The sequence below is a fragment of the Carlito syrichta genome, unplaced genomic scaffold, assembly GCF_000164805.1.
Source record: "Carlito syrichta isolate Samal-C Ts95f unplaced genomic scaffold, Tarsius_syrichta-2.0.1 Scaffold152793, whole genome shotgun sequence".
Classification (NCBI taxonomy): Eukaryota; Metazoa; Chordata; class Mammalia; order Primates; family Tarsiidae; genus Carlito; species Carlito syrichta.
Window position 1 is genome coordinate 126,146 of NW_007096889.1, and position 17,280 is coordinate 143,425.

The 17,280-nt window shown below is 34.0% G+C and overlaps 1 protein-coding gene across 4 annotated transcripts in view; it reads left to right on the forward strand.

Annotated features, from left to right (window-relative positions):
• The window catches only part of NADK2 (NAD kinase 2, mitochondrial), a 49,509-nt gene extending 34,367 nt beyond the window's left edge, over positions 1–15,142 (forward strand). For 3 of the 4 annotated variants that reach the window (XM_021708858.1, XM_008050580.1, XM_008050581.2), the window contains 4 exons: positions 6,384–6,439; positions 6,667–6,720; positions 9,027–9,150; positions 13,033–13,512. In XM_021708858.1, coding sequence (XP_021564533.1) covers positions 6,384–6,439; positions 6,667–6,720; positions 9,027–9,150; positions 13,033–13,171 — 373 coding nt within the window. In that variant the 3' untranslated portion in view covers positions 13,172–13,512. Of the gene's footprint in view, positions 1–6,383; positions 6,440–6,666; positions 6,721–9,026; positions 9,151–13,032 lie in introns of all 4 variants that reach the window. The other variant, XM_021708859.1, reaches the window with a different exon arrangement.
• The last annotated feature ends 2,138 nt before the right edge of the window (positions 15,143–17,280 follow it).

Genomic DNA, 17,280 nt, shown 5'->3' on the forward strand with positions numbered 1-17,280 from the left:
GTTTCGATGGGCAGCAAGATTGGTTCCATGTTTATGCTATTGTAACTAGTGCTGCAATAAACATGTGTGTGCAGGTATCTTTTTTGTAGGATGATTTGAATTCCTCTGGGTATATTACCAGTAGGGGAGTTGCTGGGTTATATGAAAGATCAATTTCTTGTTCTTTTAGAAATCGCCACTCTGTTTTCCATAGAAGTTGAACTAGTTTTCATTCTCACCAGCAGTGTAGAAGTGTTCCCTTTTCTCTACATCCTTGCCAGCGTCTGTTATTGTTTGTTTTATTACTCATGGCCATCTTACTGGGGTTAGGTGGTGTCTCAGTGTGGTTTTGATTTGCATTTCTCTGCTGAGCCCTTTTTCATGTGTCTTTTGGCGGCCTGTGTATCTTCTTTAGAGAGTCTCTGTTCATGTTTTTGCCCACTTTTTAATGGGGCTGTTTGTTTTTTTCTTTCAGCATGTTTGAGTTCCTTGTAGATCCTGGATGTTAGACCTTTATTAGATATACAGTTGGCAAATATTTTTTCCTATTCTGTGGGCTGTCTTCCTGCACTCTTGATGGCTTCTTTCACTTTGCAGAGGCTTTTCAGTTTAATGAGGTCCCACTTGTCTATCTTATTATGGACATCTGGGATTTTGATCAGGAATTGGTTGCCTACTCCGATTTCTATAAGAGTGTCTCCTATGTTTTCTAAGGTTCTTATAGTTTGAGGTTTTATGTTTAGGTCTTTGATCCATTTAGAGTTGATTTTTGTGTGTGGTGATAGGTGGGGATCCAGTTTCAATCTTCTGTATGTGGTCAGCCAGTTTTCCCAGAACCGTTTACTGAATAGGTTCTCCTCTCCCCAGTGGTTGATGGTAGAGGCTTTGTCGAAGATGAGTTGGTTGAGAAATTGAGGTTTTGCTTCTGGAATCTCTGTACTGTTCCATTGGTCCATATGCCTGTTCTTGTAACAATACCGGGCTGATTTGATCATAAGTAAAGTTTAAAGTCTGGAAGTGTGATACCTCCTGCTTTTTTTTGCTAAGGATTATTTTGGCTATTTGTGGTCGTTTTGTTTCCATATGAATTTCTGTATTGTCATTTTCAGGTCTGAGAATCATGATATTGGTAATTTAATGGGTATTGCATTGAATCTGTAGATTGCCTTTGGTAGGATGGACATCTGAACAATGTTGAGTCTTTCTGTCCATGAACGTGGAATATTTTTCCATTTGTTTGTGTCTTCTTGGATTTCTTTGAGCAGTGTTTTGTAGTTCTCATTGTAAAGGTTCACTTCTCTGGTTAGGAAGATGCCAAGGTATTTTATTTTTCTGTGGCTGTTGTGAATGAGATAGTACTTTTTATTTGATCCTTTGTTGATTTGTTGTTGGTGTATAAGAATGCAACTGTCTTTTGCACATTTATTTTGTACCCTGAGACTTTGCTAACATCTTTTATCAGTGCAAAGAGGTTTTTGACAGATTCTCTTAGATTTTCGAGGTATAGGATCATATCGTCAGCAAAGGGAGGGATAACTTTCTCTTTTCCTATTTGGATACCCCTGATTTCATTCTCTTGTCTAATTGCTGTAGCTAGGACTTCCAACACAACGTTGAACAGGAGGGGTAAGAATGGGCAGCCTTGTCTTATTCTAGTTTTCAGGGAAAATGCTTCCAGTTTCTGTCCATTAAGTCCATTTAGAAATTTGCTGACTGAGGGTTTATCATAGAACTATATCTGTTTTTTTTTTGAGTTGGAGTCTCACTCCTTCGCCCAGGCTGGAGTACAGTGGCACGCATGCTCACGGCCACTCCAGCATCGACCTGCTGGGCTCTGGTGATCCTTCCACCTCAGCCTTCTGAGCAGCCGGAACTACAGACGTGCGCTACCACTCCCGACTATTTTTTATTCTAGTGTAGAGACGAGGTCTCGCCAAGTTGTCCGGGCTGGTCTCAAACCATCGGGTTCAGGCAATCCACTTACCTCGGCCTCCCAAAGTGCTAGGATTACAGGCTGAGCCACCGAGCCCGGCCAGAACTATATCTTTTAAAAAAATTGTAATCTTAGCCAAATAAATAATCTTCTACAAAAAATGAGCAAAGTTTAAAAGATAGGTTAATATCTTATTTTCCTAAAGGCCAGAGAGAGAGAGAGGGACTACCTTTCTAAGAAGACTTTTCCAATAATTATTTGAAAAAATAAATTTAATTATAATATACTATAAAATTATTTTGTAACCATCTCATAGATTAAGTTGGAAACATTACAGCTAACAGCTTCCATTTATCATGATAGCATCTTTCCTACTGAACATAGCATGCTACTTGTTGAAAACTGGAGCGAGAATTAGAAAAAGAATAACTTCCCAGATTCTTTTCCTTTTCTTTAGCTAGTATTCTCATCCATAAAAATGGCCAAACTGGCATAACTGAAAAGATTATTGACCTGGGAGTTAAGAGACCTAGCTAACCACTAACTAGCTTTGCAGCTATGTACAGGTTTCCTTACCTGCAAAATGAAGAAAATGGAACTAATAAAATAATGAGATTACTTTATCTTCTGACTTTCTCTTTCTCTGTAATTGTATTTTATGCATTATAATACTTGCTTCAGCTAGTTATTTAGCCCTGCTACTTTGTGCTGTGCTAGGTATTTTTTATACATTAACTCTAATCCTTATAGAAATCCTGAAAGTAGTAGTATTCTCATTTCACAAAGAAAGAAGTTGAAGGTTAGTAAGGATAAATATTTAGGCCAAGGTCACATAAGGTCACATAAGGGTCAGAACTAGGATATAAGCACAAATGTGCTTGACTCCAAAACCAGTGTCCTTTTCACTGTCGTTACTACTTGTACTTCTACATAAGGAAGGTTAATTTTAAATGGAGAGGGAGAGTGGTTCAGATCTGTCTATAGAGGTCATACAATTGAAAGACAGAGTCACTAGGTTGTATTGATGAAATATCATGATAAACTCGCTAATTTTAGTGAACTAGTGCTTGTGCTAAAGGCTCCTGTCTTGAAGGGATATAATTTTGATAGTTTGATATTTAAGTTTCATAAAGAATAGCAGTTACTGTAATGCTTTTAAAGCATTCACTGCCTCCCACATGCATCCTACAGGTGAATTCTGTGTTAATGTTGCCTTTGAATGAGTATAGCTTGGGTCATACTCTATGTCAGCCTTCTCTGTTTTGCTTATTAAAGTCTCCTACTATTGCCTATGCTCTAGTATGGAATGTTCTCTCATCCACTGTATCCTATCCCTGCCATCTTGGTTACTCAGTCTCTTCTTTTACTCAACCCTATGCAACTTGCTTGCCTCTTACATGTTCTGTCCTTCCCTCTCTGATTATTGATGCTTCTTTTGCAATGATTGCTTTTCCTTTTTTCTTCAAAAAATGCTGGGAGAGAAGAGAAGCCTAGGAGCCAGAGGGCCTGGGAGAAAGCTATACATTTCTATACATGAACAATTTTCCTTTTGTCACCCTACCATCTCTGAACTTTTTTTTGTTCCAAGCTAATTATCTTGCTTAGATTCTCACAAATACTCTGGAGATAGGTGATTTTATTTTCATTAGTAGCATATAAGAAGTCTTTAAGGTAACCAGCTTGCCCAAAGCCATGTGACTAATAACTGACAGTCAGAATTTACATTCTAGACTTAACTTTAAACTGTAGACGTCTGAGGAATCACCAGGATGGAAAAATTATGATAGCATATTTCTTTTTCTCTTCTTTTAATTCTTGATACAGAGGAGAGAAAAGTTTTGTAGTTTTGTATGACATTCTCAGTCTTGTTGTTGAATATGAAATGTAGAAGTGTATGACTTAGAGTAAGCTAGTTGTTATAACAGGTAAATCCCCAGTTTAAGTGTCTTAAACACAATATAAGTTTATTTCTTGTTCTTGTAAAGTCTCAAGTAGGTGCTCCTAATTGGCAGGTGGCTCTCCTCCAAGTGGTTAGTCGGGGAGCCAGGATCCTCCATCATGTGGCTCTATCATCCTCTAAACATAGTTTCTAGGGTTGCTGTGCCACAGAACAAGGAAGGGCATGGGGGTCCCCATGGGAGGGTGTGATCCAGCCTTGGAATTGTTGTCCATCGTGTGCCTTGCAAGTGTTGTCCATCGTGTCCACTCTGATTCGTTTAGTTAGAACTCAGTCATATGGCTACCTGACAAGAGGGGCTAGAAGATACAATCTGTGTGTTCAAGGGAAAAAAAATCAGTTTGCGGAATAGCTATCTCATCTTTGTATTTTCAAAAATTCTTCTACAGGAGATAGGATATAGGGGTTGTATTACATGGCAAGTGCCTCTGGATTGTCCCATTATTTTATCTCAGTTCTCTGTCCAGTGGGGAATGTGATTTACTCCACACACTAGAAGAAGCACTATAAAGTGGAATCACCGTATGTTTCAACTGTTTTTTTCTTAGAAATGTTCCCAGTCCTCCTCCTCAATACATTCTGCCCTATGAGACTGAATTAAAGATTAGGAAGTGTTTTTAGGAGATAGTTTTAGTAGCTGATGAAGATATGATATCAGTTAAACTTCCAATTTGGTTGTCTTTAGTAGAGGTTATGTCTGATTTCAAATGGGAACTCTTGAAATAGTGAAGGTTGTAGACCTAAGAAAAAAGGTGCTAGCTAACTCCTGCTTGGGCATATTGTTGTAGAATGTAAACTACTTCTAACGGTAGAGTGACTTGGTTGAGATCTAGGTTATAACTACAGAAAATTAACCTTAATCTAACCCCAATTCAGAGGACTTCATTTGGGTTGATTTGTGGTTTCTTTAATAAGTCATAGTTCTAGGAATATTAGAGCAAGTTCTGTTATCGTAGGTTGTCTTTACTGTAAGGATATATTAATCACTAAAATCTTTTGCCCTTTAACTACATATTTTAATTCAGTAAAGTTCAAATAAGCATAGTTCATTTCGTATGATTTTTATATTTAAAATAAGGAGAATTACAAACCAATCCATGGCGGATATTGTGAATGTTCAGAGGAATCAGAATATAACTGACATATGTGCCTTGCTCTTGACATTCAATGTTGAGTTCTTGCTGTGAGCCGGTAGTTTCCTGAGTGCCTTATGTTTTATAGTGTATGACAGTAATACTAATGAGACAGGTATTGCAAACCTCATACTATACAATAAGAAAGTCAGGAAAAATAAAGTCTTTTACTTTATACCACATAGTAAGTATGAACAAAGGTTAGAGGTAGGAATGAGATTGATGTGGTTGGAATATGAACTCAGGGCAGATAATAGTGAAAAATGGAGTAGGCAAGGGCCAGGTTTTAGATTTTTTAGCAAAGGGGTTTGGTTTGTGAATGAGCTTAACATTTTAATGTAAAGTTTTATGTATCTGTATTGTCTTAAAATAATGTTCAAATTGTTTTTGCATTTCTTCAGATATGAAGGGTACAGGTATAGAAGGTTTAGGGAGCATCTTTTACTCTCCTCTCTTAGAAAGTTAAGAGCCAAGGATTTAGGTTTAGAGTTGTGTTGACTCCTTATGTTATTCCTACTTACTGGGATTATCTATTGAGGTTCATGTATGAAGAGTTAGGAGGTAGTAGAAGAATTCTAAATTACCTGAAAGAATTAAAAAAACCGGCCAAAAAAACCTTTTCTTAGTGACCTTTATAGATTCCAGGGCTGAGCTATTTTAAAATTATACATGCTTGTATTAATGTTTGTTTTTAATTGGTTAAGCAAGGTATCATACGTGTAAAATATTTCTCACTTTCAAATAAATTGTTCTATAATTTAAAGAAATACTTATATATGGTAAAAAGTAAAAGGTTATACAGTGAAAAGCTAGTCTCCCTTTATGTCATATCTCTAGTACTAGTCCCTGGACTCACCTGCTGTGTATAGTTTTGCTTTTGTTTTTAATAAAACAGGGAAATAATATTTGCATTATATAATGCCATTTTGTGTTTTAACTTAATATTTTGGCTATCCTTTCCTATCAGCAGATACAGTTCTGTTATTTTTCATATGATGAATAGCTCTAATATTTACTTAGCCAGCTTCCCATAGATATATATTTGAGTTGTTTTGCTATTTTAAACAATGCTTCAGTAAATATTTTTGTATATATCTGCATTATATATGAAAGTATATTTTAGGATAAATTACTAGATTGAAGTATATGTTCATTTTAATTTGGTAGTACATAATTGTTCTCCAACTGCATATTCCCATCAGTGAATGAGAACATTTCTTCACATCCATACCAATATATTATCAGTTTTAAACTATGTTCATGTATAACCTTTTACAATAATTTCTAAGAGTTCTTTATATATTAAGTACATTGTTCCTTTTTCATTTTTAGCATTTTTTGAAATTAAAACAAGAAAGGATTATGTGGTTTTTGTTTTTAGGTCCTTCAATATTAACAGGGTTGCAACTCAGGCTGTGGAAGATGTTTTAAATATTGGTGAGTACCAAAACAGTTATTACAGTAGTCCCCCCTTATCCACAGGGCTTATGTTCCCAGACCCCCCCCCAGTGGTACCTGCAACCTTGGATATTACCAAACCCTATGGAAAGTGAAATGGTAGATACGGGGACACTATTGTTTATAATATGATATATAATGTTTGTTATTTTATATTAGGTATTATATAAAATATTTAATCAAGATACTTTTTCCTCTTTCAATAGCAAAACGACAAGGAAATTTGAATCTTCCACTGGACAAAGAGTTGGTAGAGAAAGGTTAGTGACAAATTATATTAATCACAGTTTAATTTAATTCTGTATCTGTTTTGAGAATTATATTATGAAGTATAGTTGTTTAATTAGCAAAGCAAAATACATTATTTTACTTAAACATGCACTTAATATAATATCTCTTTAAATGTATTTAAACAGTATAAAGTTTAAAGTTGGATTTTTATATTGTGATTTTTGTCACCCATGAAATATAACTCTTACGTCAAAGGATAGCTATATACATGTCCTGGAGGATAGGAAAATATAGAAAAATCCTTATCTTGCAAATGGGAAATGCACACCTAAATGTAGTGTGCCATTAATGTTCTCTGAAAGAGATGGAATTTGCTATGTGCTTATCTTCCCATTCACTCAAACATTCCCTTTAACATTCTCCTCTCTAGTTTTGTTGGGTTATCTCGGGATTCCTTTAAGAGAAATAACACTGTTGGAGAAATGTGAAGAACTGGGTTCCATTCCCAGATCAGCCAGATAGCTTTACAACTGTGGGCAAGACTATGATCCTCTACTCTTCTACTTCTGCAGTTATGAAAAGAGGGAGTTGAAGTACATCATTTAGCTGATACTTAAGGAGTTCTTCAAATGTGTTCTTTAAATTTTTTTTTTTAATTTAAATTCTTAAACTGAAAAACACTTCATTCAATTTGCATATCAAATTGTAACACACTAAAGTCTATTCATATTCATCTACCTGGATCATTTTTGTACAGACCTCAAGCCTTTCTTGCTATATCTAATTGTACTAAATTTCAAGGTAAATTGTTTAGAAACAAACAAACAAACATGTTTATAGTTGCATCTACCTACCTATGTAAGGATTTTCTCACTATATACAACCAAAACAAAGTATAGCCACAACACAAAGTGGATGTTGATACATAAAGACTACACAAACACTTGAATTTGAGTTATCAGAACAGCCTCATTCTTATTGGTTGCCTTTAAAATGAGTTATCAATACATTTGAACCTGATAAAGTAGGTTAAGTGTCAGTTTATTTTATCTTTATTGTATATTGGGTTGCCACATAAGACTTTCTGTGTTGAGAGATTGCCTCTAAAATAGTTTGAAAATAGGACTAAAATCTCTGAACTCTGTTTCACCTTTCTGAAATGATTCTGTTCTCCTCTCAGTTTGAGACCTAAAAGATTGTTTTTAATCATGGTTTATAAGTGAACATCAGTATTAAATCTGAATCAAAAAATAATTAGGCACATGTAGTAATTGAATCTTAATTATGTAATTTAACTTAAAATATATATAAAACAACTGAAATTGATGTCAGATATATAAGGGTATATATAAACTATAGTGATTGATTTTTCTCTTAGTAAACACACCAGAGCTTTACTGAATAAACATTATTTCTTTGAAGATTTTCTTATCTTCAGTAGTAATAGTGAATGCCAGTGGTGCAATCACTGTTACAGATATTTCTGAAACTGTCCTTTTGAAGTTTCCTTCAGCTAGAATGTTTTTTGTGATATTTTCCCACAATGACAAATATTTATTTTTGTGGGTAAAATGAGATTTTTTAAAAGAACCAATAATTCAAATGAAACTTTCATAAATAAGGTAGATTATTTGGTAGTCTCATTATTTTTTAAAAAGTGGTACTCAATTAAACTTTCTTTCACATCTGATTTCTTCGTACAGTTTTCTTTTACCAATTTGTACTTTGTGTGCCAACTCTCATGTGCCTGTTGATTAAAGAGAAAGTGTCAGAGATTTCTAAAAATGTCTTGAGTAATGGTAGTTTTCAAGCATATTGCCTGTTATTGTTCGAGACTGCATTTTATATCAAGACTGTTAATTTATAATTATAGTATGAACTTTTTGACATGGTATTTTAGAAATTATTTGGCAGGGGAATACGGCAGCTCAAGTTGTTTTCTTGAGTGCATCTAACTAGTTTCTCTCTTTTAATTACTAGCTTTGTACTTAGTGTGTTTTTTTTTTTCTTTTTTTCCCAACTGTGTACCTATTTCTATTATATTGCAGGTGATGTATCTTTTTTGGGGGGGAGAGGTGGCTAATCATGGACTCTGATTCTTATTTGAAAGGTTTTTTTTTTTTTTTTTTTTTGCTCCCAAACAGACCTTTGGAACAGAATTGCTTTTCAACTGGAGACAATATCCATTTCTCACTTCTCAAAAGTGACCATCTTTTATTGAATGAGCTAATGCTGGTTTTTTCTTTATAGTAACAAGATAGTATCTATTTTTGTTTCTCACTTCTCAAAAGTGGCCATCTTTTATAATGAACTAATACTAGTTTTTTCTTTATAGTAACAAATGAATATAATGAGTCACTACTCTACAGTCCAGAAGAACCAAAAATACTTTTCAGTATTCGAGAACCAATAGCAAACAGAGTTTTCTCAAGCAGTCGTCAGCGTTGTTTCTCCTCAAAGTAAGCATCTTAGATCTGGTTTGTGACTTTTTTCATCCCTTTCATTATAACACATACTTGGTGTTAAGAGTATTTTATTTTGAGACAGACACAGACAAATACCTCATGATCTCACTCACGTGCAATCTAAAAAAGTTGACCTCATGGAAGTAGAGAGTCGGACACTGGTTACCCGAAGCTGGGGAGAGTAGGAGGTCTGGAGAAATGAAGAAAGGTTGGCCAATGGGTACTGGGTACAAAGTTACAGTTAGGAGAAATCAATTCTGGTATACTGTTGCACAGTAGGGTGACTGTCTTAACAATAACTGTTGTATATTTCAAAATAGCTAGAAGAGAGGATTTTGAATATTCTCACCACAAACAAACATTTGCAGTGATGGATTTGCTAATTATCCTGCTTGGTCATTATACAATGTATACATGTATCAAAACATCACATTGAACTCCATAAATATGTACAAATATATCAATTTAAAATAAAACAAAAAAGAAAAGTATTTCATTTCATTAAATTTGATCACTCATACTTAATCTAGCAGGAAAAGTAGATCTGTGCAACAATGTATCATGCTAACCTTTCTTAAATGATATTTGCTTTAACTGTATTGTGCCAATTTAGGGAAGTAAAACTTAAGTGAATAGTAGGGGTATAGTTATTTAATTAGGTGAGGTTGATTTGTTGATTTTAAAAAATGTATCAAGACACAATAAGATCAAATTTATCATTTTACAATAAGCTGACTGAATAGAAAGCACCTTGTTTTTTCATAAGCTGTGGAATGTAAGCAGAATAAACAATCATATAAAATTTAACTTATACAGCAATAAACCTTTAGAGTAAGATTCATTTCTTACAGCTTTTCCCTAAAAATGACCCCCCTCAACACACACATCTGTTGAATTTGCTTCATTTTTTTTTGAGGGGATATACAGCAATGAATATAATTTCTTATTTTGTAAAGATTGCCCAGTTTTCCAAACTGACAAAAACACCTACTATAATTGTGAGAAAATGTCATCTTATCTTATGATAAGCAAAAAATAGTTTAATGACAAATTGCTGCCTATAATGTATATATTTTCTTTTCATGAATATATAGTTGATTTTATTTTTTTAGTTAAGACACTAGTAAGGAAACTCATCTTAAAATTCACTTTTATCATTTGAGTTAATTTTGACTAATTAGAAAATCTTTACTCAGTTTGGGTGAGATTACAAAAACTCCTTGAAAGATATATACTTTTTATATTTAAATTTTTGTAATATTAGTAGAATAGCTTAGTGGCTTTGGCAGTTGGAAAAGATTTCTTAAAAATGTCATAAAAGCACTTTAATAACAAAAGATTGATAAACTAAACTACACTAGAATTAAGAACTGTTAATAATCAAAAGACATTATTATGAAAACAAGGCAGAGTGAGAGAGATTTGCAGGACTTTTATCTAGCTGTGGATTCATAGCCAGAATATACTATAGTATATAAAAATTCCTACAAATCATTAAGAAAAAGGCAGGCAATCCAATAGAAAAATGGCCAAAAGTCTTAGATATTTCACGAGAGAGGATATCAGATGACCAACAAGCGTATGAAAAATGGTCTCAATCTTACTGTTCATCTGGGAAATGTAAATTCATACTCTATAATATGATCTGGATACTCCCACAAGAATGCCTGAAATATCAATTGTTGGAAAGGAGGAGGCATAACTGCAACTGTCATACAGTACTGTTAGGAATAAATAACTTGGAAAATTGTTTGATAATTACCTACCAAGTCTGAACATAGAATATACAGTTACCCCTAATTCTCCCAGGTATATCGCCAACAGAAATGCATATACCAATAGAAATGTGTACACCAATGTTCTCATTCATAAGTGGGACCTGAACATTAATCACATTAATACAAAGGAGAGATTGGCAGTCCCTGGGCACTGCTTTGAGGGGAGGGGAAGGCACTTAACAACACAAAGGGTACCTGGTCCTATACCAGGGGAAGTAAAGGCCAGTTGGAGGTCCCAACTTCACCTACCTGCAGACTACTTGTGTGGTTAATCCTTACTTGTGCCTCACATCTTTATAATAAAATAAAATTTAATTTAAAAAGTGTGTGTACCAAAAGACATATTCAAGAATATTCATAGTAGCACTACTCCCCATAGCCAGTAACCCAAATGTCCTGAACAGTAGAAGAGATAAGTACATTTTGGTGTTTACATACCGTGGAAGTGTTTTCATACAATGGAAGTGTTTTTATACAGCTTTGAAAATGAACACAATAATACTGCTGCTGCTACTACATGTAATAGTATGAATGAATTTCACAAACATATCATTGAGCAAAGGAAGCTGGCCACCAATGAACATACTGTATTCTTCCATTTATATAAAGTTCAAGAACAGACAAAGCTATTACTACTATGTTGATAGAAATTAGGATGGTGGGTATGCTTGAGAAAGGAGTAGGGATGGATAACAACTGGGAGAGGGCAGTGAAGGAGTGTCTCACAAGCCAGGTAACAATTGATTCCTGATTTGGGTGATAATTACACAAGTACATTTGTTAAGCTATACCTTAGTAATTTGTGTCGCTTCTGTATATGTGTTATACTAAAGTAAGAATTTTACCTGAATAGTTGACACTTTTGCTCAATACTTAAAATAGCTGTAATATTAATAACAACATTCAGTCATATCAGAACAGCCTAGGAATTCCATCAGGTCTGCACTTGTTTACTGTTAAATGCTTGAGTGATTGGTGCTATCTAGAACATTTAAATTTTGAGACCTTGATAATGTATCCATATACAAGGGGGCCCCAAAAAACCTGGAATTTATTTATCAAACATTGTATATTCTTACATATTTAGACTTCAGTCACCTTCAAATTACTCTCCGTTTGATGCAATCGAGATGCTTTTTCCATTGCTCAAAGTTTTTGAACTTGTCAGTTTTGATGCCTTTCAATGGTACTGCCGTTTTTTGTTTCAGCTCTTTCACATTGGCAAAACCTTTCCATCTGAGGACTTCGGATAAACAAGAAAAAAAGTCAGTTGGGGCAAGATAGGGTGAATAGGGACGGTGGGGCACAAAGTCGTGCCATTTTTGGTCAAAAACTGCTGAATACTCAGCGCAGTGTGGATAGGTACGTTGTCATGGTAGAACCACCGGTCACCTGTTTGCCACAACTTGGGATGTTTCTTCTGCAAATTGTGATACAACCTTCTCAAAACTGGTTGATGATTTGATCCAGAGGAACAAAATCTGAGTATATTGAAAGGGGCCTGTCCTCCAAAAGATAATTCTGGTTCTTTTTGGATCCCCCCTGGTATTTACATAGTCATTCATTCACTCATACTGAAGAATAACTTGATTTTTTTTTTTTTTTGAGTCAGCGTCTCACTCTGTCGCCCAGGCTGGAGTGTTAGTGGCATGCTCATGGCCATCGCAGCCTTGACCTGCTGGACTCGGGTGATCCTTCCACCTCAGCCTTCCAAGTAGCTGGAACTACAGGCATATACCACCAAGCCCAGCTAATTTTTTGATTTATTGTAGAGACGAAGTCTTGCCAAGTTACCTGGGCTGGTCTTGAACCCCTGGGCAACCCCCTCACCTTGGCTTCCCAGAGTGCTGGGATTATAGATGTGAGCCACAACACCCGACAATAACTTGAGTTTTAAAATCAAGGCCAAATGATCTGTTAGTTTAGATAAAAATTTAGGTTTTTAAAAAATTAGTCTGCCATTAGGAAGGAAATTGCAATCATAGTGGGTATGCTTGAGAAAGGAGTAGGGATGGATAACAACTGGGAGAGGGCAGTTGTTATCCATTTAGGGTTAAGAAAATGATTAATATTTAACAAGATATTTCCTTCTGCTTAGGGTTTGTGTTCGTTCACGTTGTTGGGATGCCTGTATGGTTGTTGATGGAGGAACTTCTTTTGAGTTTAATGATGGTGCAATTGCTTCAATGATGATCAATAAAGAAGATGAGCTTCGAACTGTACTTCTAGAACAATGAAGGATTTCCTCAGATGACAAATGTTGATTACTGGGAAAAATATTTTTACTGCAGGAAACAGACTACCCAGTCATAAAGCTACATTTTTTGGTTATTGTTGAGACTGGTTGCCCCTGGCTTAAAGATGACAACAAAGAAAGTGAGATTTGTATTATTCTTCTGTTGGATTCTGATAGAAAAAAAGTTTACTGTGTAAGAAAATGGATGAACTAAATTGATAAGGATTGATACAGTGAAATTTCAGTATTGCTTAAAATTGGTAACCAAGCGTGCTGATGCCTTTTTAAATTTAAAAATCGAAGCCTAAATAAAGGATTAAATATTTAGGATTTGAAATTTAACTGTACAAGTGTTTTTTCCTTCCCTTTCTTCCTAATGTTGTGGAATTATCAGATCAAATACATATCATTTGATGAGTACATATTTTTTATAGTACTTAAAAATCAAGATTTTAAAAAAGTTTTGTGATGTTGGAAAATTTTTGATAAATTCTGACACTAACCTAATTAAAATAGGTAAATGTGTTTTTATATGTGCTAAGAATTTTCTAATTTTAGAACCTAATGTTTTGACTATTGATTTTAAAATGTCAAAACAATCATTTAAAAATTATAGATGTTTTCATTTGACTCATTTTGGTTAATTTCAAAATTCTGGGCAAAATGTATATATCAGAACAAAATCATGTTATAAATGCATTAATTTTCAAATAATTTTTCAGGTCAATTTTTAAAAAATGATTTGAGTCTAATAGGTTTCTTTCATCTTTAAAGGCTCTAATATGGATTCGAGGACTAAAAGAATGAACTGATTAGACATTTTCTATTAGGAGTTTGGTAAAACCTTATAAAAATTTTTTTAGTAGTAGTATTATCAGAAAGAAAATGGATTATTTAGTAAATTTATAAAACACAATAGCTTTGGAATTGCCTTACTTAGTGTTGTGGTGGTTTTCACTGCTTATATACCAATGTTTACATGATAGCTTTGTGGGATGTTATGGCTTTTCTTTTTCCCCATTATGAGAATTCCTTTATTTTTGGAGGAAATTATTTTTATCTAATTCTTGATCTACTTATACTAAGTAATCCTGGAATTTTTGCAAAAGCTCCTGTTGTTGCAAAATGAAACAGTTGGTATTCTCATGACATTTATTTAAAATCGTGTTTTTTTCACTTGCTGGTGAAAATATTTGTTCAATCATTGACAAATATTTATTGAACACTGAACTCAGTGCCATGTATTACTATGTCAGGTGCTGGATATATGTTGATGAATGAAACAGATTATTCTTACAGAATTTGAGTCATGAGTGTAGTAGTAAATTCTGTGAAAGCTAGGATAGTCAAATTGAAGGCTTTTAGTTTTGCCAATATTTAACATGCTGCTCTTATAAAATTTTTAGAATGTTAGTATAAAAAAAGGTAATCTAGGTTTTGATGTATATACAGAAGAATCTGTTTTTCTTAGGAGAGTCTGCATAGACACTCATAGCAAAGAATGTATATGATGCATCAGATAGAAATAAAGTATGTTTTTTCCCAGAGCTGGATCCAGTTTCTGGTTTGATTTTTTAAAAATGACATATGTAAGGTATCACTTTATAAAGAAACAAAATTTTACACCATAGAGACTACTCTAACAGGTTTAAAATACCTTTTTGAGAAAAAAATGCCAACTACATCTTTAATCTCAAGAAAATCTAATTGCCCAAATAGGTATGTTAATATGTAATATATTAATAGATAACCTGCTTGCAAAATTATTTATAAGCCATATTTTAAAAGGTTTTGAGAATAATGTGCTCCATTTGCGATGTAACTTCTAGTATTTCTGCTCTGTGGTAGGGATTTATTTGTAAGAAATGAGAGGCAAAGGATGTTAGAATAGCAAAAATGTTTTTAATGAATGAGTTAACCTTTAACGACAGCTATATGTGAATAAAGTTAAATCATTTTTATCTCTTTTAAACTTCATTTCTTATTTCCTTAACTCTCATGAAGTATTTGAAAACCAGGTTTTTCTAAAATGTTATGTTTTAAAAGTCTTTCTCAACTCTACTGTGTATTATTCTGTGCCCTGCTGACTTCATTTACTGCTACATTTGACACATAATTTGTTACTTAGTCAGAGGTGCTTACCTGGTAAGTATAGATTCTTCAGATAATTTTGACTTAATGTTTTCGATGTTCTGTATTTCTGTATATAGCACCAGTACATAAAATCATATTACATGTTTTACTAAATGAATAGCTTTCATGTACAAAAAATATGCACTGATTTCACTTTCTAAGAAAGCAGATAGAGACAGTGAACACAAATTTTTTATTGCAAAGTATTCACTTGAGTTGAAAAACTTGTCAGATGTAAGTTTAGGGATATATATTGCTCAAATGTGAGAATAATATAAATTTAGAGCTTAAATCACTTAAAAATTAATTCCATTGTACCAATATAATGTGCATCCTTATACTTAAGGGTAGATAGTCTCTACCAAGATAGCTGTGCAAAAAAGATCCCAGGGATAATGTAATACCTAAGTAATAAAATGAAAACGTGTGTGTGTGTGTGTGTGTGTGTGTAGTGGTGGCAGTGGCAGGGACTAAGAATAAAATGCATTTGCTGAGCTATTGACCTAACGAATAATAGTTCAATTTTATTTTTTCAAATGCAGCTTATTCTTGACTCTAACATTAAAAATATTCATGAAGATATCAATGACTTGTGGGCCAATATAAGTGGTAACTGAAGTTCCAAAAGAAGAGGACAAAGAAGGGATGACAGAAGAAATTTTGGAAAATGTGTTGAAATTCGAATGTGATGAAAACTGTAAACCCACAGAATCAAGGAGCTCAACAAACCCCAAGCAGAATAACCAGAAACAAAAATAAATGTTAAAACATATCATAATCAAGTTGCTGAAAACCAGTACTATAGGGAAAAAAAAATGTACAAGAATAGCCAGAAGAAAAATACATTATTTAGAATAACAAAGATAAGAAGTTAGCAGACATCTAACCAGAAAGTATGTAAGCCAGAAGACTGGCAACAACTTTGAAGTACAGAAAGAAGGAAGGGAGGGACAAGGGAGGAAGAGAGAGAGAGAGAGAGACCCAAATCCTGGTATCCTAAACCCAGCAAAAATATATTTTTTTTAGAATAAAAAGTTAAAGAGTTTCAGACAAACAAAAATATTCATGAAGGATTAGGGTATAAGTGAGAAGGCTTACTAAATTTTCTACATTAAGAAAGGTATGAAGAGTTTTTGTGTTTTTTTCCACCTATGGATTTTAAAACACATTAAAAAAAAAATCACTAAGGAGGAGCCAAAGAGATAAAAACAAATATTTTAAGTGTTAATTTGAATGCTTTAAATAGTGGTTTTAATGCTCAAAATTGCAATTTATATTTTTGGTATTTGAGAAATAGAAAAATATCAGCATCTTAATATTTAGAGTCACTAAAACATAAAAATAACTCAAGCATTGAAGCAAAAAATAAAATCCATAACGTGAGTTTAGTACAGACTTTTAGGAATTTGATTTGTATCTTGAAGTGTTGGTCTTTTGGTAGAGAGACTTTTTGACTTCTGGGATATTTGCTAGCTGGGAAAGAAGAGTGGTAAGAACGAGAAGTTGCCTTTGTGGTTGCTCCAGGGACAGGGTACTCAGTTGACCAAGGGGTTTCCTTCTAGGTTGCGCAGACCCTTGACTACTTGCCTTTCTTTATATGCCCTGCATTTTCCCCTGGGCTGTTCACTCACAGAACCCTCCACATTGTAGATGGCTAACAAATGTTGACTTGCAATTGTGTTCACCAGGATAGAAGGCACACAAGCATTTTATCCAGAAATAAAGTTTTGCCCTTGGCCAGTGTCCCTCCTGTCTCTGGAACTTGGGGACAAAAGTGTAGGAAGAGGAATCAAGGGCCTGAGAGAGTGATAGCAGTGAAAGTGAAAATGAAAGAGGAGACAATGTTATGTCTCTTAATGGTAGAACATAATACTACTTGTCAATTATCTCCTTGCTAAAAAAAAAGCTTGATGACATAATCCCCGAGAACAGTTTCTCAATGCTAGCACCAGTGACATATTAGACCAGAAAATTATT